General features: G+C 38.4%; 2 protein-coding genes across 2 annotated transcripts in view; both read left to right on the top strand.

Annotated features, from left to right (window-relative positions):
- Positions 1-1,579: 1,579 nt before the first annotated feature.
- neurod1 (neuronal differentiation 1) lies at positions 1,580-4,722 on the top strand. The gene is made up of 2 exons (XM_079881227.1): positions 1,580-1,921; positions 2,762-4,722. The coding sequence occupies exon 2, from the start codon at positions 2,771-2,773 to the stop codon at positions 3,821-3,823; it is 1,053 nt and encodes a 350-aa protein (XP_079737353.1). The 5' UTR covers positions 1,580-1,921; positions 2,762-2,770; the 3' UTR covers positions 3,824-4,722.
- Positions 4,723-6,663: 1,941 nt separating this feature from the next.
- The window catches only part of cerkl (CERK like autophagy regulator), a 58,070-nt gene continuing 38,616 nt past the window's right edge, over positions 6,664-26,117 (top strand). Inside the window, exons 1-2 of the mRNA XM_079881998.1 lie at positions 6,664-7,134; positions 20,671-20,904. Coding sequence (XP_079738124.1) covers positions 6,798-7,134; positions 20,671-20,904 — 571 coding nt within the window. The 5' untranslated portion in view covers positions 6,664-6,797. The remainder of the gene's footprint in view (positions 7,135-20,670; positions 20,905-26,117) is intronic.

A 26,117-nucleotide genomic window follows, 5' to 3' on the forward strand; every position in this document is an offset into this window, starting at 1 on the left:
CTTTATTTACTCGCCTCATATTAAGCCAGAGAAACTCAGTCAGTGCAAAGCCTTTCAATGTAAAATGACATCATACAGAGCCTGTATATTTTATATGCCTGTAATTTATAGACTAATAAACACCACATAAAAATAAAGAGTGCCAATGTGTAGGACGTCGAAGAAATGAGAAATGCAGAAGCATGAACTATACGTGACAGAAGTCCAGTGAGTTGCTGTCAGTGGTGCTGAAATCACTCTCCTCAAGTCTCTTGGTTTGCATGGCAACAGGGAGACACACACACACACACACACACACACACACGCAAACAGACAGACGGCTTCCTATCGGACCTTTGACCAGCACAAACTTGTCGATTTTATGAGAAAGATTAGCAGCACTCAGAGCCCATGAGTGTTCGTGGACAATTCATGGTTACCTGGTTATCAAATGTCTGCGGTGGGCCATTAACAGATGTCAGGAGAGATAAGCACAGATAAGCAAACAATGGAAATGAAATATGTTGCACGCATGAACAAACAGCATGCGGATATAGCCGAGACGCCCAACTCACACTTAGATAGAAAAAAATAATAATTGCACTAGCCCACCTCGATGAAACAACTGTGAAACCAACAAAAATCTTTAAGATGCTCTTATGAAGCTGAGCGAACCAAATTATTTCGTTGGACTGATTTTAAGGTGTGTTTCTGAACTAATTCAAATTAGGTTATTTAAACAGTAGGCCTAAAACTAAAGTCATTATTTATTTAAGGCACGATTAGATTAAGGGGTTTGTTACTTGTCAGATGCCATCCTGTTGATATTAAATAATTCCAGAAAAAATAGTTTATTATATCTAATTTCCTCAGAGCACAAATGCACGCTCCACGTGCGTTTAAATGCCATTGTCTGTAGTTATTCTCTCATTTATATATTCGCCTTTTCAACGGTTGGACTATCTTTTTTTTTTTTTTTTTTTTTTTAGGGGGTTGGAAGGGCGATGATATTAAATTGAATAGAAAACAGCAGATTTCGGACGTTGGATCAGGTTAGTGAGCCGTGAAACAGGCTTTTTGTCAGTGCGCGTGCGGCTCGCGTGCCGACCGACCAGCGTTGAAAAGAGGGGGACTCATTACCGGGGTCTCGAGCCAGACTTTGCAATTACTGTTTAATCAATAGCACGAGATATGTGTAAAAGATTAGCGACAAATCCCCCAAGCACCCCAACAAACCACAAAAACATCAATATTATAACTTCTCCTGTATCAGAATAAAATTCAATTGTTTTATTTTTAAATAGGCCTATTATAGGCTAGCCTACAAATAGACCTAATAATGATAACACAATAATAATAATAATATAGGCATAGGCTTATTTATCCTATTCTTTTAGACAGGACCTATTTCCACTGATAATTAGTGACAAAAACTACTCCGTGATTATGAGCTAATTTATGGACACGCATAAAGAGTTGTCCGCATTAAGACAACGGGATGTGGCTAAAGAAAGAGTCGGCCGTGATTGAATGTGTCCCACGCTTGAAAGGGTTAATCCATCCTGCGGGTACAAACAGGTCCACGGAGTCTCTAACTGGCGACAGATGGCCACTTTCTTTCGGCCACAAAGGGACGGAATACGGAGCTCTGGCGAATACAAATGGAAGAGATCACGTGACGCTTGAGGCCGTTTTCCTGACGTAGTCGGCCATATGGCGCGTGCCGGGGGAAGGGGCGGGGCCAGATGTCAATCACGGGCTCAGGGTGGGACTGTAGAGGCAGCGGCACAGACAGACATCCACTCGCATCCTCCAGCATCAGCAGCACCGCTATATAACCAGAGCATCACATCGGCGCAGACACATTAGGCTTCAATCCGCAGGACTTCCCACACCACGAGGGGCATGAAACTATCATAACAAGACATTCAACAAATCCTAGGTATGTGATGTTACTGTCTTCATTAATATTGTCTGTATTTCACTCATTTGTGTTGAACTATTTAGACTAGCTCGAAATCATTCAGACCATTTTTATAATGAAGACGATTGTCCAACTTAGTTGAACGGAAATTTAATTATGAAGGGCATTTATTGTGTTAGCTGATGCATCTATAAATGAAAATATATTTGTTAAATTGGTGAAGAAGTGACAACCTGCACTTTTTCAACCACTTTGAATTGCATTTCTGTTGAGGAAAATTGAGCAAACATTTAAATATAAGGAAACAATTATGCTGTAACATAATGTGCAATCATACACAAAGACTAATAAAATACATTCTACAGTTTAAATTGATAAACTTCTATCTGATATACGGTGCAATATCTGTTGTTAGGGATAATACAATTCAAGTTAGGATATATCTTGTTGTTCAGTCGCGTTAAGCAGGAAGGCAATACCAATTTACTTATAACAGACATTCAAACTAATTTACTCTCTTAAAAAATTAAGGTTCTTCATCGATTCAGAGATTTTTTTCTTAATACCCATATAATAAAATGACTTATTTCTTGCAGTTTTTAAATATGTTTTTCTTCATACTGTAGGAAGCACAATCCTTTTTAAATGAATCCATTATTTATTTCAAAATGTACAACAGCAAGGGCTCTATCTGATTAGGAAACACTGATGGTGTTACATAATAAAGCTGCATAAATAAGCAGCTATGATTCATCCACAGGTGATCTAGTGCATGTCATACTTTAAGTGTTGCATGACTCTCTTATGAAAGACGATACGGAGACATTTATATTTAAAGGCTTTATGTACCATTTTCAGAGTTCCAACATGACGAAGTCTTACACTGAGGAAAGCATGATGCTGGAGTCTCAAACCAGCACAAACTGGACCGACAAGTGTCACAGCAGCTCCCAAGACGAGCGAGACGTGAACAAGACCGACGAGCCCATGCACAAGGACATGGAGGAGGACGACGACGATGTGGAACTCAACCGACTCGAAGATGAGGAGGACGAGGAAGAAGAGGAGGAGGAAGAAGACGGCGATGACACCAAGCCGAAGAGACGAGGACCCAAGAAGAAGAAGATGACAAAGGCACGTGTGCAAAGGTTCAAGATGAGGCGCATGAAGGCGAACGCCCGGGAGAGGAACCGCATGCACGGTCTCAACGATGCGCTCGAGAGCCTGCGCAAAGTTGTGCCGTGCTACTCCAAAACGCAGAAGCTCTCCAAGATCGAAACGCTCCGACTGGCCAAAAACTACATTTGGGCTCTTTCAGAAATCCTGAGGTCTGGCAAAAGCCCTGATTTGATGTCTTTTGTGCAGGCCTTGTGCAAGGGCTTGTCCCAGCCGACGACCAATTTGGTCGCAGGATGCCTCCAACTGAACCCCAGAACTTTTCTGCCCGAGCAGAGCCAGGAGATGCCCCCTCATATGCAAACAGCAAGTGCTTCCTTTTCCACTCTTCCCTACTCCTACCAGACGCCCGGTCTTCCCAGCCCTCCGTACGGTACAATGGACAGCTCTCACATCTTTCACGTCAAGCCGCACTCGTACGGGAGCGCGCTGGAGCCGTTCTTTGACACCGCGCTCACAGACTGCACCAGCCCCTCGTTTGACGGGCCTCTAAGCCCACCTTTGAGCGTCAATGGGAACTTTTCCTTCAAACACGAGGCTTCTTCGGAATTCGAGAAGAACTACGCCTTTACCATGCACTATCAGGCGGCGGGCTTGGCCGGCGCGCAGACACACGCGTCTCTTTACGCGGGCTCTACGCAGCGCTGTGATATACCGATGGAGAACATTATGTCGTACGACGGGCACTCTCATCACGAGCGGGTCATGAACGCCCAGCTGAACGCGATATTTCACGAGTCGTGATTCTAATGGACATTTGTGAGACTGCTCGTTACGGTATTCTGTTATGGCTGATGCAAAAAGAGCAACAACATTATATGCTTAATCTTATGTACGTATTTATTGTTGTTACTGCCTTTAGGAGAAAAGAGAATTCGTTTATTCTCGTTCACCTTATGTATTGTATTCTATAGCGCTTCTACGTTGCGGTCACACACAGGTGGGAACAGGAGTGACCTTCTTCAGAATGTGTTAATTATCCATGCTACAAAATCACAAGCAATAATTTGGAAACTATGCAATTTTTAATCCAATACTGGGCCAATTATAGAAATGAATAGAGATTGATATATTTTTCAACCTATTACATTTTACTACTTATCTATCCCATACTGAATTATTTTGTTGTGATTTTGTATAGAATTGTTAATTTTTATAAAGTCAAATCCTAGCATCATTCCATGCAACCCCCATGTTAATGTTTTATAAAACTGATTTATCTCCTGTGTTTATATAAAACAGTACTCATTCCAGTAATAACCAGCAGGCAAGTGCTTCAAAATCTGTAATGTTGCCTTAGCGATGAATTACTGTAAAATCATGCAGAGTTGCACAAATCCCATCCTCTGAATCCCGTCTAATGTTATGTTCAATCAGTGATCCTTTGTGGAATTTCGAATTGCTTGAGTGATGGGGAAAAAAAAAAAAAATCGGTGTTAGAGTCTCAGTGTTGTACATAAAAGCTTGACTATCACCTTTTAAACTCACCCTGTGTAAAAGCTGATCGAAAGGCCTGTCTTTCTAAGATGGAAAATAAATAATGGACTGAATTAGTCTGCTCAAACTATTCGTGTATTTTCGACTGAATTTGTATTGGCTGTGACGAAAGAACAAACAACGAAGATGCAACCCCCCCCCCCCCCCCCCAAAAAAAAAGAAAGAGAGAGAGAGGTTGATTTAAAAGTGATTCTTGAGACTGTTGTATGTGTGTATCAGTTCATGATGAAGGTTTAAGAAATAAAACAGATGGTTTTGAATTTAACATTACTATAGTCATTTATGTAAAATACATACACCACGCCCACCCCTCTAGAATAACGATTTACCTTTATATATTGTGATTTTTATTTTATTAACACACATATTTGTTCTAATCTAATTATTCAGGAAGAAGCATACATTTAGGCTACAGTATCAAAGATTTCGTGTGATGAATCTTTAACTTAGACTTCTGAAACTGTTACATTTTGGGACTGAAGTAAACTCAAGGTCATGTGAATTTACACGCTTGAATATTATTAAACACATTAACAGGATATTCGCTGTCGGTAGTTTTTAACATAATCTTAAGATGCTCTATCGATTTGGTCCTTTAGTGCGCAATAAGAATGTTTTTCTTACCTGAATTCCTAAATATTAAATCAGCACGGGGACATTAACCAGGTTTATTTGAAACCAGAAATTCTCCTCAAAATAAGATCTCATTATTACACGAATGAATGACATCCCGTTTAAAAAGCATAAAGAGTCAGCGGAGAGTTTGCGCAGATATCCACTTTTGTATTGAAGAGGTTTTCGTCTACAAACATATTTGGAACTTCTAAATACACACTGTATCTCTAAATACCTCTAGAAGAAGAAGAAGAAAAAAATCACATCATACATCGGTGTAAATGAATTTGTCCTCGAGTCTAACAAAATCTTCTTAAAATATATTGGATATTTGTGTTTTATTTGAAGAGCAGAAAGCCTTTGTCCGTTATTAAATGAAGTCCAAGTTGTCACTCACGCAAAATATAGATTACAATGAAGACAAGAAGCTAATGGTGTAAAAGGAGTTATTGAAATAGCCTACCCCCAACACATTTTGGACGAGCATATAGGGTACGAAGATAAATATACAAAAATACAACTTAGGATGAAAGTAAAAGAAAACAATATAAAATAAAATCTAAAATATTGTAAATATAATACAACATATAATCTAAAATCTAAATTCTTGTAAATTCCTGTAAAGAAGTCACACTTGCGCGGGATGAAAGATTTTAGGAGGCTAGATAGAGCAATATGAGAAATCACGAACATCGTCCATAATATATATATTTTTTTAGTTCATACGACTTTAACATTGAGACTGTTGAATATATAGACAAACATTTAAAAAAAAAAATCAGCTGGCATAGAAGGAGAAACGTCTCAGAAGCTTTGGCAACCTCCAGGAACTGTCCAAGGTGCTGCCTGAGGAATACTTTTCCACACCCGTTCACTTAGGCCTATGATGGCTCATGTTTTAGCACACCAAATAAACAAATAAACATATATCATGAAATATATGGAAAGAAATTCAGGTGTGCATGTCTGAGGCAGCTTATATTTGTTGACATTTTAAGTTTAAGCTACATCTGAGTGCCATCAATGTCTGACAAAATGAAAAGATCATTGTTCACTTTTCTATTGCAAGCCGTCATTTATTTATTTTCTAATACTAATATCCATGTGCAGTAGGCTACATTTTAAAATCACTAATAAATAAAACAATAAAAACTTTTTGCCATTTAATTAGCTATTTAGGGAAATGTTCAAATATCAGCTATTCATTTATAGTAGGCCTATCATGCATTCTAACTCTTTTTACTAGAGGTACTACTAATTAGTATAATTTAATTAACTTATTTTTAACATTTAGCTTCTCCAATCTTTTAGGCTAACTATTCATTAGACATTACATACTTGTTACTAACACTAATAAATGCTGAAACGGCTTGTCATAGTATTTTATACTACTACACATTTTCGAATGATTTTTTGAAATAGTAATAATAGACCACATGTGAGTGAGGGCAGAGCGCGTGCTCGGCTAAGAAAGTCCGGTGGGCGGGAGCGCGCGCTCTAGAGGTGAATGGAGATGAGGAACTTCCTCAGGAGCCTAGCGACCGGGAGCGCGCCGAACCGGTAAATTAGTACACAAAGGCGAGTTTGCCCCGCACACATTCACATTATGTTTGAATCCCCGTGTAAATCGATAAATGTCCTCAACGCGTGGTCGGAGAGTCAGGAAGAGTTGCGCGAGACGCAGCCGGCGTCTCCTCCTCGCGGGACGGGAAAGCGAGTCAAGATAAAAAAGAAAAAGCGAAAAGAGCAGCAAAGCGAGAAACGCTCCGTCTCGGCCCCTCAGTTATGCACCGACGAAGACGTTAAGGGGCGAAAAGAAACGAAATATAGACCGGACGAACCGATTGTGAGAGGAATCTTCCAAATCGGGAAAAAGAGCCACGACGTGGTTCTCACAGCAACGCGGGTAACATGGACGCCCATTGAGCCCGAGACCCCTACAGGTGAGCAGCGCTGAGCTGTGTTTGCCCCCGTTTCCATGGTGATTGAACGCTACTCATGTTTACTTCCTGTGTGTCTCGAGCTCAAAGTCATATTAGCAAACCGTTTATTATTTATCGTGTTTATAGACACGACTACGCCTCGTAAGTAAACATAAAGACGGTATAAACTTGGTTTTATAAACGTCTAAGAAGGAATCATGGTTACACTTTATTTTATTTTATTTTACTCAAGTAAGAGTGATTAACTTAGTCATTTTAATTAACTAACGTTACATGTAGCTTACTTACTAGAGTTACAGTTAGGGTTAGTGTTTGGTTTAAGGTAATTTACTTGTAATTATGCATAATTTACTGTTATTACTAATACTGTAGTAACTGTAGTAACATGTAACATAATAATCAAATAATCAAATCATCATCATCATAATCAAATGTTGGTTATTTATATGTTACTTTCTTGTACATCAATACAAACACATGACACACAATTACAACATGAGCTCTAGACTCACACATCAAGAAAGTTGCATTTTCAGAAATATATGGATTCTTCCACCAAACACATTTGTCACTGCATGCACACAACAAAGTGACCTCATCCACGAGGCCATTGCTTCAATGACAAAAGTTTGTCTTTGAGGTCATCTGATCCAAATAAATGTTGCAGATATAGGCTAGCTTCTGAGAATCACTGAAATTATCTCATATAATTTGAGATAAAATACATTTATGTTTTATGCATTTGGCAGACACTATCCAAAATGACTTACATTTGATCAGATAATGCATTCATAACTGTCATTGCTAGTACCATGCTCTATTGTTTGAGTTAATTGTTTATGATTTCCAGTTTTGTTCGAAGCGATTAAATCCATAGTTTTTCAATAACTCTCTATAAGTCAAGGGATAGTATTTGAGGTAGAAATTCTCCTTGTTGCAACATTGAAAAAGTTCACTATAGCTAAAATAGACTCTGTCTCCTCTCCACCAATAAGCTGGTGTGTGGTGGGCATTTTGGCGCAGTATGGCGTCTATGCCGTCGCATCATCCGGTGGATGCCATTGGTGGTGGTTGAGGAGATTCCCCCTTCAATATGTAAAGCACTTTAGAAAAGCGCTATATAAATGTAACAAATTATAATGATAAAAAGCCATTTTAAATGCTTTTTTAATAAAACTAAGCTTTTCACAAATATTGTGCTGCTCCGTCAGTATTCAATAAAATGATTGTTGTAAACATCAGAACCAAAAATAAGCATATTGGGGGCGGGCCTTTAGCTCCGTTGTACCCTACTGTAATAATTACACAAGCAAATAGGGCTACAACAATATAGCAATCCAAATAAAGGGGGGAAAAAGGGGGTAATGTCAGTTCTGCCAGAAACTCATGTGTAACAGCTGTGTTGGTAATGGACTCCGGCTGACTGTTGTGACCACCTAAAGTAGGGCATCTGTCAGTCTTGTGGACAGTTAGCAAATGTCCAAGTAAATGATACTCAAAACTACCATCTGCATCATTACTCTAAGAAGATAACCATATGACATTTTAGGAGGATTTGATTTTCATATCGGATATCAGTGAAATCCTATAGGCCTGCATGGGTAGTTTTTCTCTTTGGGTAATATTTAAGGAATCCAACATTTAATCTAGACATTTTAAGTTACTAGAAATATATGCAGAGATGAACTTTGTCATTTACTGTACGTGGAAACCGCAGCGGTATCAAGAATAAAGTGCACTGTAAGTTGCTGCCTTAAATTTTTTACTGTAAGTACAATCAACTTGAATGATTAAGTCATTTCAACTTAAATTACATTAAACCGACTTAAAAAATTTGTTGAATCTTGTATAACTTATAAAAAAAGTTGTTATTTAAAGTTGTTAAGTAACTTATTTTGATGAGTAAAAACATATGTTATCATAACTTATTGATCATATAATATTTTACTTGATGTGTGAATTTTCGTTTGCTGTCATCATTGAGGCATTCATTAAAAAAAAAGCCCTCTGAATTTGCTGTGAGAGAGTGGAGATCAGGAAACAAAAATGAAACAATTTTGAAACACGCCCAGCAGTTTGTAGCTGAGGCATGTACTTCCTGTCTTTGACTGTTGTTTTGTACAGGCACTTTAAAGCATGAGTGCTGCCGAGTGCAAGAGAGCCTTTCAGTCAGCGTAAGCTTTATAGACAGTACTTTTCATCTGTGATCCAAGCTAATGTTATTAAGCCAGAGCTCTCATTACACAGAAAGCATTCATCTAATAACCCCCTATGGCCTTTACCAAATGTTCCCTTGAAAATGCCAAAAAATGACAGTGAGATCTCGATATACTGGGGTTCTCTATTTGACGCTCATGTGCTTTTTTTGTGCCGAGGGATAACAGATCAGAATATTGCCCCTGATCCCTCAATACAGACAACTGAGAGAGATTGGAGGACATTACCCAACTAGACAAACACAATATCAAATTACTTGATTGCAATGTGGCATTTCAGTGCTTGTTTCTATGACAACACTGTGTGTTGGATTTCAGTGATGATTTGATACCTCTATTTACTTCTCCCGTTGCTTAATTTCTGATTATGCATTTTATTTGTGTTGTCATATGCTTTAGACCTACAAAACAAAAACAATTGTGATATACACAGTTTCCACCAAAATATTAGAAATGAGAAAATATTAGAAATGTTTCTCTGATTTGTGCAACAAATCAGCATATTAGAATGGTTTCTGGAGGATCATGTGACACTGAAGACTGGAGTAATGATGCTGAAAATTCAGCTTTGCATCACAGGAATGAATTTTAAAGTAGGCCTATATAAAAATAGACAAAAGTTCTTTTAAATTGTAATAATATTTCAAAATATTACTGTTTCACTGTATTTTTGATCAAATAAATGCAGCTTTGGTGAGCAGAAGATACTTCTTTAAAAAAATGTTGACTGTTAGTGTAGGCTAAATATAGGCTATTCGTTATTTACTCACACTTTTTTTCTTCTTCTTTGGAACACAAAATGGCTTTTTGGAGAGTATTCTGACTTTTCCATGTAATCAAAGTGAATGAGGACCGCAGCTATCAAGCTCCATAATGATAAAAAAAGCACCAAATATAAAGGTTCTTTGTTGGCATTGATGGTCTCATGAAGAACCTTTCACATCCATGGAACCTTTCAATTACACAAAATGTTCTTTATAGTGGAAAAAGATTATTATAATGTTCACACTAAGAAAAACATGGTTCTTCAGTGAACTGATCACTGAAATGTTCTTTAAGGAACCCAAAATGGTTCTTCTATGCTGGCATCAGTGCAAAAAAAGAAAAAAACCTTTTCATGGAACCTTTCTTTTAAAGAGTGCAGAAGAAAAATATAAAAGTAGTCAATATGACTCATGTGCTATAGTCAAAGTATTTTGAAGCCATATGAAAGCTTTGTTTGATGAAGAACTGAAATTTAAACATTATTCACTGAAAATCTTCATTGTAAATTTCATTCAAATATGGCATCATTAGGTTTGCCCTTAAGTACTGTACTTTTGTGACACTTCTTTGTAATTTGTTGGAACAAAATCATATGGGTTTGGAGCGAAATGAGGGCGAGTAAATGATGACAGAAGTTTAATTTTTGTATGAACTATCCCTTTAAGACAGCACTAGCCAGGGCTGACAACAGGACAAACTAAATAATATATAGAGTTTCTTTTTTTAGAGGTCAGCACTATTTCTACCGTATGTTTTAAAAATACCGCTCACGAGGCATCACCTACAGCCCGCTGCCTATCCAGAGTAAACATGCCAGTTAGCTCACGTTTTACAAATGAAAGTAAAGCCCGCTGAATTGGCCTCATATTCAGCCGCAACCACAGAAGAGCACGGGAGACTGGGATTGTTTGCCAAAGGGATCTGGGTTTGACTTTTTGAACCCTGAATTTGCTTAGCATTGGCCTTGGCTTTACTTCAGTTTGTCTGTTGAATACAAACACTGTGATTTGATCTGGGTGCCAGGGCAGTTCACGCCTCCAGTCCACGCAGTTCATTTAGATCACTCTGGTGGGTTCATGCCATGTGTCTGCTGCTTTTACCTCTGGCTCTGTAAACGTATACGAACAAAGCTCATGGGGCAGAGATTGCAAATGTATGCTTTTATTATTATTTTTTTTTAATCATAAAACTGGATACAGAAGGCAACCAGTTTAAGTAAATGCTGCATGTTGCTGAAAAGCGTCTAAAATGTTTGCAATGAACTTTACTGCTATATTATTTCAGGAGATGAATCTATCCACCTTATTTTGCAACACCGAAGTAAGCTATTTTCTTTGAATGTGCAAGACTTCCCATTCATTAGGCCTAGTTGCTATAGGGAAATAACTAAGAATGACAATGCGCAGTAAACAGTAAAACTATTTGCACTATAAACCAGTTTGTTTATGATTATGATAATTAATTAAAATAGTATGATAGCAAGTACCAGTTTGCAATATTAAGCAGCATAACGGACTGTTTTTGTGCAGCTAAAATAACTGTAAGCAAATGACACCGGAAGCCTTTGCACATTCAAGTTACAAAAACAAAAATATCTCTTTAATATCTCATTTGTTTATCCCAGACAGCAATGAGTTTACACTGAGTATTCTGCTTCTCAGATTTCTGTATTGGAAAAAGACCCTTATGATCTCACGTCAGAGTTTCAGAAGAGATCATAGTGCATGCAAAATCTGAGATTAAAATGAACTCAAATATTTATCTGATTCTATTTAGACCAAGTTATCTGAGCTGCAGTACATCTTAACAGTTGTTACTTTACGGTGGCCAAGAGAGCTCCACTTGTTGTGAGTATTGGTTGTGTTGTGAGTATTTGCAGCACGTTTCTGTATTTGGTTGTGTTGTGAGTATTTGCAGTGTGTTCCTGTATTTGGTTGTGTTGTTAGTATTTGCAGTGCGATTCTGTATTTGGTTGGGTTGTGAGTATTTGCAGTGCGATTCTTTATTTGGTTGTGTTATGAGTATTTGCAGTGTGTTCCTGTATTTGGTTGTGTTGTTAGTATTTGCAGTGCGATTCTGTATTTGGTTGGGTTGTGAGTATTTGCAGTGCGATTCTTTATTTGGTTGTGTTATGAGTATTTGCAGTGTGATTCTTTATTTGGTGGTGTTGTGAGTATTTGCAGTGCGTTTCTGTATTTGGTTGGGTTGTGAGTATTTGCAGTGCGTTTCTGTATTTGGTTGGGTTGTGAGTATTTGCAGTGCGTTTCTGTATTTGGATGGGTTGTGAGTATTTGCAGTGCGATTCTTTATTTGGTTGTGTTGTGAGTATTTGCAGTGCGTTTCTGCATTTGGTTGTGTTGTGAGTATTTGCAGTGCGTTTCTGTATTTGGTTGTGTTGTGAGTATTTGCAGTGCGATTCTTTATTTGGTTGTGTTGTGAGTATTTGCAGTGCGATTCTTTATTTGGTTGTGTTGTGAGTATTTGCAGTGTGATTCTTTATTTGGTTGTGTTGTGAGTATTTGCAGTGCGATTCTTTATTTGGTTGTGTTGTGAGTATTTGCAGTGCGTTTCTGCATTTGGTTGGGTTGTGAGTATTTGCAGTGCGTTTCTGTATTTGGTTGTGTTGTGAGTATTTGCAGTGCGATTCTTTATTTGGTTGTGTTGTGAGTATTTGCAGTGCGTTTCTGTATTTGGTTGGGTTGTGAGTATTTGCAGTGCGTTTCTGCATTTGGTTGTGTTGTGAGTATTTGCAGTGCGTTTCTGTATTTAGTTGCGTTGTGAGTATTTGCAGTGCGATTCTTTATTTGGTTGTGTTGTGAGTATTTGCAGTGCGTTTCTGCATTTGGTTGGGTTGTGAGTATTTGCAGTGCGTTTCTGTATTTGGTTGTGTTGTGAGTATTTGCAGTGCGTTTCTGTATTTAGTTGCGTTGTGAGTATTTGCAGTGCGTTTCTGCATTTGGTTGGGTTGTGAGTATTTGCAGTGCGTTTCTGTATTTGGTTGTGTTGTGAGTATTTGCAGTGCGTTTCTGTATTTGGTTGGGTTGTGAGTATTTGCAGTGCGTTTCTGTATTTAGTTGCGTTGTGAGTATTTGCAGTGCGATTCTTTATTTGGTTGGGTTGTGAGTATTTGCAGTGCGTTTCTGTATTTGGTTGTGTTGTGAGTAGGCTATTTGCAGTGTGTTTCTGTGTTTAGTTGCGTTGTGAGTATTTGCAGTGCGTTTCTGTATTTGGTTGTGTTGTGAGTATTTGCAGTGTGTTTCTGTGTTTAGTTGCATTGTGAGTATTTGCAGTGTGTTTCTGTATTTAGTTGTGTTGTGAGTATTTGCAGTGTGTTTCTGTATTTAGTTGCGTTTGGTTTGCAGCACATGTGTTGTCAAATTGATGAAAATGTTTTCTTAATTTGCTGGTGTTTTATCTATTTGCATGTGTTTTCTTATGTTGCAGCGCATTTTCGGCCATCGCACAAAAGTGAAATTTACTTGAAAGATAACAGAACTCAATTAAAAGTTCTGAGCTATGAAGAACAACCTCTGAGCAATCGTAAAAAAAAGAGAGAATAGGACTGATTTAAACTGCTATTTTTAAGTCCATAATCAGATATGACCATTGTAGGGATTTTCTTTTCTATGATGGAGAGAACCTAATTACTTATCCTGAATGCATGCTCACTTATCTCTGAGGGAGTAATACATTAGATGAGAGATACAAAAAGCCATTCTTCTTCTGTATGCATTTTAAAATTATTTTATTTCAGATTATATCCTAACATATTGACTTTAGTTCTCTCTCAGCTTTTGTTACATCGATCACTTTAGCCATTTATATGAGCGCCGAACTGAACGAGCTTGTCATGCAAGCAAATGCTGGATGGTTTACCATACACAAGCGCGGTACTATTAGATCTTTGAAAATGACCTGTTTTTCCCAGAACTCTGAGGACTTTGGTTGACCATTGCGGTCAGCATGGAGCATCTGCCCCAGTGTAGCTCTCTGGAACTGGACTGACTGGCTCAGCCTCAGATTTCTGAGGCTAATTGCACCGCTGAGGTTATCTGATCCCATTTCACAGTACCGAGGGACAGAAGGGGGACATTTTTTAGTCAAGACACATTCCCTGTCCTCCGCATGGAAAACTGCAGTGCAGAGACAAGATCGTTCAGCAGTGTCACATCAGTCAACATCCCTGCTATAAAACTATACTCTTCGATAAGCATCAATCAACAAACAAAAACATGTTCTGCAACACTAGATACAACAATAAGTAATGTTAATTTAGTAATTTAGCCACATTAATGAAGTTATGTTACTTATTTAAGCTATCCAGTCTTACAAATCACATTTCCCCCTCCTTCATATCCTCAAATTATTTTGGCTTGGAGCATAATGAAAAGTAGGTGACGATAATTGTTTATTTCTAAAGCCTGTTTAAAAATAATGAGCAGAACATCATTAGCATCAATAATGAGTCATTATGCTGAGACATGCTCAGCTCTTCTACTAACACCTGAGACTCGGAGTAGGAGCCTCTGGTTACAGAGCCATAGAGAGCCGCACGTACTTCCAAAACTGTACCACGGCATAAGAATGAGCATAAGAACAGTTTTGCATTGCATGAAATGCCTCTTGTCGTACGCCTGAATTATTCTGCAGTGTTTTCACCAGGACAAATATAACGAGGATGTTTTTTTTTTTTTTTTTTTTTTTTTAATAAAAGGATGTTCACCCAAAAACGAAAAATCTGTCTTCATTTACTCACACTTATGTTGTTCCAAACTTGTACGACTTTCATTCTTTTGCAAAACATAAAAGAAAATATTTTGAAGAATGTTGGCACCCAAACAAACAAAAAAACAGCCAAGCTTGACGTGAACAACAGACTTTTTCTGCACTGACCTTGACGGAAAAATAGATGGAATTGATTTAAACAGTGAAGTGGTGAGTACTACATTCTTATTGGTAGCTGAATGCATAAATTAGCCAAAATATATTGAATTTAAATAACAACAAACAACTCTGGATCCCACTGACAAAACAAAAAAACGAAACAAAAAATAATACGAAACCATCAAAAGTTCTAGCGGCGAGTTCTATACTCTTATTAGTAGCTGAATGCATACATTTGCCAAAATATATTATATTTAATTAACAATCATGCAAGGAGCAAGAGATGTGTGCAATGATGGAAATCTGGACTATATTGTGGGCTGACCAAAACCAAAAATTATACAGTAACATGGCAGTTTTAGCAAGCAGATTGTCTCGTGCGCGCCAATCAGCTGGCTTGTGTGTCGAACACAGTCAAAGTTCAAGTGTGTGACCCCTCTGTATTGCAATAGGGATATACAGTGTCACAGTCTAATTGCACACAGGGAACAAACAGACGCTGCCTCCTTTGTTTGCATCCTGGGGGCTTGAAAACGGCAATATAAAAATGTAAATATTGGGTTTTGGTGTGTGGGTCTGGGCACACAGGCTTCCACAGGCACAGGTGGAAAATATGCTCTCGGACGCCATGCTGGGAACCACATGGCCCCACACAACATGGGGGCAAAGAGTGGCTTGCTGACCTGGCACGAGCTTTCCGTAGTTGGTCCCCTTTCAAACCACGGTATTAGTTTCATCTGCGAGAGCGCTGCACGCATCAACAATGAGTAGGGAGAAGATGAGGCAAAGAGATTCTCTGCCAGACTGATTTAAAAGACATTCATGGATATTTAGACACAAATTCACATTTTCTGAAGGAAGGAGTGGTGCTTACCTGTAAAAATCTTGATAATAGGGTGTTGTATAGTCTATGAAAACAAGTCTTAATATTTTATGCAGTGTTGTTTCTTAAGTACATTTTTACTCCAGAAAATCTCGTTGTGATTTTTACAGTTTTAAATGCCTACTGGCAAGAGTATCTAGAATATGGATTGTGTCCCTCCTTCAATGTGAGATTTTTTGGCCATTTTATTGTCTACATTGCAACAATTGTTAGTCTAATCACTTAGAAAAGTAACAACACACTCCTCAACTGGCTGCAGGTTTCATTTATGTTTGAATCACATGAAGTTTACAGTTTAGGGTTTTGTTCAAATCACTAATCTTAAGTATGAGCAATGCTAAAGGTGATGCTTCAAGCAACACTAATAAAATCAATGCATATGCATCAGACATCATGCATATTGAAATCTCACTGTAACAAAGTCTAGCAGCTCAAATCACTCCCGGTGTAGAATTGATTCTTTTTGTCCATACATTAGTTGCATGATGACATGATGTCGGGCCCCCTGCGTCTCGCCTTTGCCGGAGCGCTGCTGAGAGGAAGCTTGTATCCATCTGGAAGCAATAAAGTTTTCTAGAAGAGTGCACAGTTTTATTTAATCTCCCCGTGTCTTACTGTGCCTCAAATGAAGGGCTGTTCCCATCTTGTCATCTGAAATCAGCCTCATGTGCGCCAGAATATGACACTTGCCACGCTGGGGGCCACAGACTCATCGTTCCCTGCTTTGTTTTCTGCTCTCTGTATATCCGCCATGTGAGGTTCAACAGAATTGCTATTTTCAAACTAATTAACTAATTTCCTAGCATATAGCTTTTATGACAACCAGCAATTCCTAACACAAAGAGCTCATTTAAAACCATTTTAAAATGATTTTTGTTATAAATGTGAAAAATTAAAACAAAAGGGAGAACCTGTACAAACGTAATGCTCAATATAAAAACTTTTATGCAACTTCAATTTAGGCATTTAAGTTCATTTTTGCTAAGACATGCATCACTATTACTATTTATCATACTTTGGCTTAGTGATTTGAACAAACTCCTATTGTAAGGTATTAAACTTTGACACACAACTCATTCTGCATCATTTGTGCTATGCACATAAATAATAATACCTCAAATCCTGCGGCTTGTTGAGGACAACATTGCTATTTGGGCCAGTAATCACCATGCAATGCCCTAGCAACAACACAACTATAGCACTGTTCCATAGACAAGCAACATTTACATTTCTATATGCATACATATATATATATATATATACACACACATTTTTTTTTCAAAATTGAGCAACTGCAACAACACGCTCAACTTTAATTTCATCAAGCCTGATTTTATGTAATCCAGAAAACATGAATCGGCAGCCAGTGATGATAGCATGTGCGCGTGTGTGTGTCATCGCTGGCTGTGAGTGGTGTCTACACACAGAGACGCATGTAATTGTCAATAAGAGAGATGAGCTCTCCGGAGACGACATATCCATAGTCAGTCTTCAGGACGGCTCCGTGTTATATGACCTCGCGTGTTACCAGACGTGTCATATTGATTTGGCCCTTTGCAGCCCCTTTAGACCAATGACCCTGAACATATGGCCCTTCTTATTTGTGAACTTGTGTGCCCTGCAGCAGAGGCACCAGCAGCAAAAAATCTTCTTCAACCCCCTTCTCTAACCCCAGCTTTGCGTTTTTTTTGCATGGATTACTCTCAAATCCCTTTTAGATCACACAAAAGAGGTGTGACGGCTTTTACAAGAAATCTACATATTCTGTCTATGCATCTTAAAGGTGTGTTTTGCTTTTATAACTGCTGCAAAATGCAATCATTTTGGTTATATAACTTGTTAGTATGAGTGTATGCCACAGCTAATGCACTAATCACATTTACATGGAGACCACATTTTCCAATTAAAGGGATAATATCATTGATGAAAATATTTGTGCTGCTTAATATTTTTGTGGAAACTGTGATACATTTTTTCAGCCAATGACATCCAAAACCAGACAAGAGTGCTAAATAAGCAGAAATACATTGTATATGCATGTCTAATTTCTGTTTATTTTGTATCACATACTGTACAGTACCAACCATTATTACTTGCATATTCCAGTACAATGGATTTTCGGAATAAGGTGTTTACGTGACTCAACATTCCTATTAATACAGGCATATCCCAGATGTCTTGTTCAGCAATCTTGTAACTAGAATAAAGTCTTATTTGGATTATGGCAATCGAGTAAACACCTTCTCATGATGCATACATAATTGGAATATGACCACATTTAAAAAGAAAAATTGGAATAAAACAGTGGCTTTTATTCCTTAACCTTATAACGCTTCCTGTTCTCATCGCAAAAAGAAACTGGATCAATCAGTCATGAGCAAATGACCTTGGTAGTTTTTTTTTATTAATTTAATTTTCTTTCTAGCATAATTTTAACTTTCGTCAGCTTTCTAATACTTGCGTTAGCTTTCTAATTGCATCAGCAAAGCCACGTCAAGAGATTAATTTTGCTGCCAATTTTAATGCAGTTGTTAAAGTTGCATCATTATTCCCTTAAAAATAGATTAGCAAGTGTGGAGCTGTAAAGTGGCTAAAATACAATAGAGATAAGAAAAAAAAAAAGTTTGTGTAAGCAAGAATTTATGGTCTCCCAAAAATAGAGAGAGCACAGTATTAGCAAAAAGTAAAGTTCCTATTGTGTGGCCTGTTTTAGAGCAGATCAGCAGGAAACGCTAGTCAGTCTCATGCTTTACCAGGAGTATATCTCAATCTACATCTCATTGCTTCTACTTAGCGGGCAGCTCATTTAAACTCAATTTTCCTTCTCTTAATTGGGGGGACTAATTGGGTCCTATTGCCAAAGCCGTAGAACATCAGAGCCCAGACCAACCTGACTAGCGCTGTGCACATGCTGACAACCGCGGCCTGAAAAGGGCAGTTGAACAGCAGCATTTGGAGTCTCTTTATTAAAAAGGGTGGACATGTGCAAAAACTGCAACACAATTAGCATCAAGCAGATAAGTCCTTCTTTAATCCTGTTTACGGTCAGCATCAGGCAGATGTGCCAAGATTAATTCAGACAGGGCACCGGCTTACTGTAATGTAGCAGAGGAGAAGCCCCCCCTTTTCGGCCTCGTCCCGTTCTCCCTCCACACCCTTCAGGACCCTCCCTCGCTCTCTCGGAGGCAGGTTCCTGCACACAGCCGTTAACACGGGCCACTTTGTCATTTGCCCTGGCTCAAGGAAAGCTCTGCCGGGAGAGATTATCTCCTATTCCCACTAATTCAATTGACTCAGGGTTTTGTAGAGTGACCACAATGAAACGAAGCTCCGGTGTTAAATAAATAGAGTGGTGGAGGTATAGAGAGGTTCTAGCTGAAGCCTGAGTAGGAACAGATGGCGGCTGGTGTCTTGCGCAGTAATGTGAGAGGGTAGTTAATGTTCTGAAACGTGGAGGTGCGGCTCGGGGTGCTCCTAATGAAGAAAAGCTTTCACACGAGGAGAGAGACTGTCATTTAGAGAGGCAGCTACAGAACTCGGTCCATCTTAAGGCTCGGCGACAGATTTCAGTGCGGTTTAATTGGAGTTTGCCTGTGGGTAATCATTTACAGCGGGGGGTCAGGAGAGAACAGGAAACTCACAGCCCATCGTAACGCTGGGGTATCAAGTGCAACGCTGTTAAAAGTCTGAATTCTCACCCATTAAAACTTCATTTCGTTTTAGTTCTCATAGAAGGGATAGTTAAAAAATTGAATTCTCATTTAATCGTCATTATGTTGTTCCAAATTTGTATGCAATTCCTTCTTCTGTAAAACACAAAAGAAGAAAATTTAAACATATTTTTATCCATACAATAAATGTCAAAGGGTCCTGATATTGTTTTGGACCCCATTGACTTTAATACTATGGGCAAAAACAGTTCAGAAGTTTGGGGTCAGTAAGATTTTTGTTGTAGTTGTTGTTGTTGAACGGAATGGACACAATAAAAGGACACAATAAATTGATAAAAGTGGCATTAAAGGCTTTTACATTGTTACAGAAGATTCTATTTTAAATAAATGCTGTTTCTTAAACTTTCTGTTCATCAGAGAATCCTGAAAAAGGATATCATGGTTTCTACAAAAAATATTTAGCAGCTCAACTGTTTTCAACATTGATAATAAGAAATGTTTCTCGAGCACCAAATCAGCATATTAGAATGATAAATAAAATAGAAATAGAAAACGGAATAGAAATGAAAATAGAAAAAGTTCATATTAAATTTTAATGATATTTCACAATATTTCACTGTATTTTTTATCAAATAAATGCAGCCTTAATAAAAAGGCATGAGAGACTTGTTTCGAAAATCTTACAGACCACCCAAATTTTGAATGGTTTTATACAGGTAAATCTATAAATTTATACAGGTTTGTATGGAGCCCCTAAAGGGACAATGGTGGTCGGAAGAAAAAAAAAAACCGAGATGGGAAGAAAAATAAAAAGTCAAATCTTTTGCGTTCTCTCGCAAAATGTTTGCTTTTCCCTAAGAAAATTTGCGAAAAGTTTCTCAGGGGAACGCAAAAGTTTTTGTAAGGGCTCTGTAGGTTTGGAACTACAAAAGAAAAGTAATGAACATCAATTCACACTGGCCTTTACAGTCTTTAAATTAAACAAGACATTTTATTACTGCTGAGGGGTCAAATGATATGATAAAAAAACTAAATGAAAAAAAAAAAAAAACACATTACAAGAGGAGGTGAAAAAATGTATAACATGACATCAATGTCTTTTGTGTGTTTGCTTTAGCTGACCGTGATGTGAAGAAGCAGGAGGAGTATGTGGAGCTAAAGGATGTGTTTGCTGTGAAGGTAAAGCGGAGACGCTCCGTCGGGCAGCAGACGGGTGGAACTCTGCTGGGCATCACACTCTTTCAGTGCAAGAAGAAAGGGCTCAAACTCAAGGACCATGCCATCCATTTCAACAACCTGAGCGCGGACCACTGTGAGACTTGGTTCAAAAGCCTTAAAGAGATCCTCAGTGGTACGTTCACACATCAGAACAGTTGAACATCCACCAGACACTGAAAAAATATCACATATCAAGCATTAGTCATTTTAGAATTATTTTATCTTGGAGCCTCACTGAATTTTATGACGTACATTTATGACATGCAAACATTAACCTGGTCAACATTTGCTTCATTTTATATTTTATTGTGTTTGCTGACATTTATTGAATAAAGACTGCTACACTCGGTAATGAATTGGACACAGTTACTCTGTTCCTGAACTTAGTGAGTGTAGCATTTTAAGTGCGCTCTTCAAGATGTAGGTGGCATAATTATGGCACCGTATAAGATTGTATAAGAAATTGTAAAAAACTTATGAAGTAGAAACCATTTCTATTCTGGTTCAGATGGGTTAAAGAGCTTGGAGCTTTGTCTGGTTAGAACAGTGATGTCTCAAACTAAGAATCGTTATCAAAAGTTCTCCTATATTGAGCAGTGTAGTCTTACTAGCTCAGATCTTAGAGTCCTATGAAGATTAAAACAAACAAATTAAACAGAGCTATGAAGTATCCCATCAGCTGTTCCTCGCTCCAGTCTCGCAGCAAGTCACGCAGCAATCTGGTGGAACATGTTGGATCCTCCTTTTATACAAGGAGTCAATAATGGAACAAACTAAAAAGTGGACTAATACAGTAGACTAGAAAATCTACCTGTTCAATAGACTTAAAAGTTTACCAATATAATAGCCTAGAAAGTTTACCAATGTAATAAGCTAGAAAGTTTACTAATACAACACATCTGAAAATTGAGTTAAACACACAATTCACCTCTAAATAACAATTAAATACAAATAATTTACTAGCAAATCTTTTTTACACAAATACTTACAAGAACCATTTTACCCACAATATTTTGTGTGCTGTGTACACTACTGCTCAAAAGTTTGGGGACAGTAAGATTTTTTTAAAAGAAAATAATACTTTTTTTGTTTTGTTTTTTGTTAATAAATGCTGTTCTTTGGGACTTTCTATTCATCAAAGAATCCTGAAAATGTTCACAAAATATGAATATATTAATAAAATATGGTTACACTTTATTTTAAAGCGACATAGTTACATTGTACTTACTCAAATAAGTACTGAGTAATATTAACTTCATGTACTTACTATAGTTACGGTTAGAGTTTGGTTTAGTGTTAGTTTCTTGTAATTATGCATAATTTACTGTTATTACTAGTAAGTACATGTAGTAACTTCGTCACCTTAAAATAAAGCGTTGCCTAAAATATTACTTTTAATATTTAAAAATAAATAGAATGTTTCCAGCATTGATAATAATAATAAATGTGTCTTGAGCACCAAATCAGCATATCAGAATGATTTCTGAAGGATCATGTGACACTAAAGACTGGAGTAATGATGCTGAAAATTCAGCTTTGCATCACAGGAATAAAACTCTGTTGTTAGTCTATTTGTATAACTCATTGGGCTACCTATGTAGATCATTCTATTTCAATCAGAATGCAGCCTAAGAAGACAGCAAGGTAGATCACTAGGTTTTGGAACAGAGCCTTTGTATCATAATTAAATGATTTCTCAAGTATGCATCAGATCTACACATATGAGGTTTTAGCTGTGTCAGCAACATCCTGGCTGCACAAAACAAAGTCATGAATAAACTCCACGGACTGGATTATAAGGTACGCTTGTTGAGAGAGCCGAGGGGCACCATCTCCTTTGTGTGATGACCATATCATTATGTGGTGTGCCTGATGGTAGGGGGGTCGGAGGGGGTCTTGAAAAAGGGTGGTGTTGGCCGCAAGGACCTGCTGGATCAAACTGGAGGAACAGGTTGGTCCTACGGCCTCCCTGGAGTTTGTAATTATCTGTGCTTCTCTCACTAGCGTTCACTGCCAAGACAGGCCAGCGGCCTGCCTAGCGATCGCTGTGCTGCACGGGAGACAGGTGTCCTTCCAAATGCGTCAGAACTCTTCATTCTCCGGTTCCCGAAAACCTAGGGGAGGGACGCAAGGAGGAGATTTAATAGTGGGGGATGTCTAAGACTCTCCCGAGGACCAACAAAATGATTTCTTCTTTCATAAGCAATACTATAAACTTCCTTTGTCAGCTAAATGACCGTTGAGCATTCAGACGCTGCCTTTGTGAAAATGTGCATGTGTAATCTCTGTTAATCCCGGTTTGCAGAGAATGCAGCACTGCACATTATCGCTGAAATAATCTCGCCTCACAATTAGGCTAAAAGTTCAATTTCAGAAATCCTTATTTGCCCGATGTGCACCCCACATAAATACTGAACACAGTACAAGTACACTATATTTAAAACTGGATTGGATATGGGATAGGAGTTTAGGACTTGATAATGGTGTGGAGGAAATCTCTGGAAAGTGTTTTTGTCCGATGAGGGCCTAGTCATAATGCTGTATTAACACCAGCTAATCCCTGGAATTTCAGTTACAGCACTGAATAAGAGGTGATGTAACAGTAGTGCTCAGGAGGTGCATTACTCACTGGGAATTAGGGAGGGGATTGTCCAGGCCTCACAACTTTATACTATCGAGCCCTTCCCCCACCTCAGTGAATCTTTTGGCTGTATAACTTCTTCACACGAAAGAGTTTCTGAGCTGTAGCCCTTTAAAGATTGAAATGCTGGCTTTTTGTGGGTAATTGTGAGTGAGGACTGCATGTACTTTGGGCAGAACATGAATTAATTAACATAATTAAAGAATATGCCTTGAGGGAGCCTGGAGGAGAGAGGACATGCTTATTTAGTGCTGTGAGGAGAAAAATTAATACACAAAGATGAGATTCATTGTGGTGTCTTACAATGGAAGTACATCGAGACATTCCAAAACCATTAATATACACTGTTTCAGAAGTATAGCCAGAAGATTTAAACATTATATGTTTTGGCATGAAATTACAGACCTTGTCTGTGTAAAGTTTCATCATGTCTTCCAGCTTAATGACCTTGTAATGCTGGTAAACGTGGTCATTTTCCTCTGAAAGGATTTTTATTTTTATTTATTTTTTAGCAATGTAGGCATTCATACACCTAAAAAAGTAGCCACACTTTACACATTGCAAAAAAAGACTTCTAAAAGGGATTACATTTCAGTAAAAAAAAAAAATTTTTTTATATATATATATATATAAACTTAAAATAAGATACATTTACCATGCATTTATATCTTAAAATCACCTTGAAAACACTTTATCCAAATTGCATTCTCTGAAAACTAGTCTTAATAATTTAAGCAATGTTGCTTAGGAAGTAAATTTAAGGATTTTTGTAGATTGGATCAGGATTAGGTTTTCTTTGCAGTGTAGATCAAATAATAAACAGGTTTTTACTGAAGAATTAATGCACCTGATGTAATTTCAGCAATACTAACATAACCAACACATAATGACAAAAGTATTAAAACTTGCATTATAACAAAATATTTTTATAGCCTGAGGAAGGTTAATTGAATGCAACGTTTAAAGCTGTTTTGGTGATGATGTAGTTTAAAAAACAACAACAACAACAAAACAAAACAGATTTCCGTTGGTCAGACAAACAGATCACAATAATGTTCTACTCTTACTATTTCTGCTATTTAAAGATATGAATGAATGAGGCATTTATATAGCACTTTTCATGTGTACTACTGTACACCCAAAGTGCTTTACAATCAAATCAGGGGATCTCTCCTCAGCCACCACCAGTGTGCAGCATCCACTTGATGCGACGGCAGCCACAGTAAAACGGCACCAGTGCGCTCACCGCACACCAGCTATAGGTGAAGAGGAGAAAGAGTGATAGAGCCAATTCAATGGAAGGGGATTATTAGGAGGCCATGATTGGTAAGGGCCAATGGGTGGAATTTGGCCAGGACACCAGGGTTACACCCCTACTCTTTACAAGGGGGCCATGGGATTTTTAATGACCACAGAGAGTCAGGATCTCGGTTTAACGTCTCATCCGAAGGATGGTGCTTGTTACAGTATAGTGTCCCCATCACTATACTGGGGCGTTAGGACCCACACAGACCACAGGGTGAGCACCCCCTGCTGGCTTCACTAACACCTCGTCCAGCAGCTACCTGGTTTTCCCAGGAGGTCTCCCATCCAGGTACTGACCAGACTCAACCCTGGTCTTAGGCAACAGGGTGATATGGCTGCTGGTGGATATGACAGAAAAAGTATGCTACACTACTCTGAATTGTATATTAGCATAGTATGCCTTTCCAAATATCAACAATAGCACAGGCAGAAATAATAAGAGTATAATGCTAGTATACTCTTCTGATTTCAACAGTAAATCTGATATGAATGAAAAAGAAAGAAAGAACATGTAAAAATATGTTAGCTCCAGAGCTAGAGTATGACGAAATCACTCAAAATTATTAGGTGAGTTTTTCTAAAATAATGAGATCATTAGTTTTACAGTGTAACAATAGTGTTTGTTTTTACAGTGTTTGATGGATCAGTTTGTCCTTATTTCAGTACATTCTCTCTCCTATAGATGTTATAAAGGATCATTGATTAGGGCCCTTCATGACCTTCTCCATGCAAGTTATGATAAACAGCAGCACAGCTGTCATGTGCTACATGAGCTTCCACGTCACTATTCATGATCACCTGCTATATTTAAACCTTCCTTAACTCTTACAGTTGTTAATAAAGCGTGGCAGTTTGTTTGGTGCTTGTGGAAATGTCCACCCCACCCCCCTGCATCGCGTGCACATGCTCTCACACGCACACAGACGCATGTTTTCCATAGGTGGATTATCTCTGTTATTTTATTGGCTGCGCTGCCGAATCATTGGCTCGGGGGATGAGAGCGGGCACGCTGGATTACAGGGGTGCTCACCTGTTACAGCAGCCCAGCGGATCCCGGCCTGGTGTTTCCCAGGGAGGCGACACAATGGAGGGTGTGTCCCAGCTGACACTCGGCACAAAGGGTGAACGGTTCGGTAAAAAAGCCCCCAGACCCTCAATCCCCCGATGTGATTTTATTCAAGGTGAGCTCTGAATGCCATACGCAGCATCGGCGTGTTTTTCTGACAAGCCATGTGATGTGCGCTGACACATGAGGTGCGGCCGCCCAGCTGACAGATTAAACCCTGTGGCCAGAGAGCGAGCGGTCGGGCCAGGCCACAGTCCAAACGTGCGGGGATACGGCCGGCAACAATAGTAGCACCTGTACTACAGTCTACTTGGGTCCAATGTAGTCGTCGAGT

The sequence above is a fragment of the Squalius cephalus genome, assembly GCF_949319135.1.
Source record: "Squalius cephalus genome assembly, chromosome: 9".
Taxonomy (NCBI): domain Eukaryota; kingdom Metazoa; phylum Chordata; class Actinopteri; order Cypriniformes; family Leuciscidae; genus Squalius; species Squalius cephalus.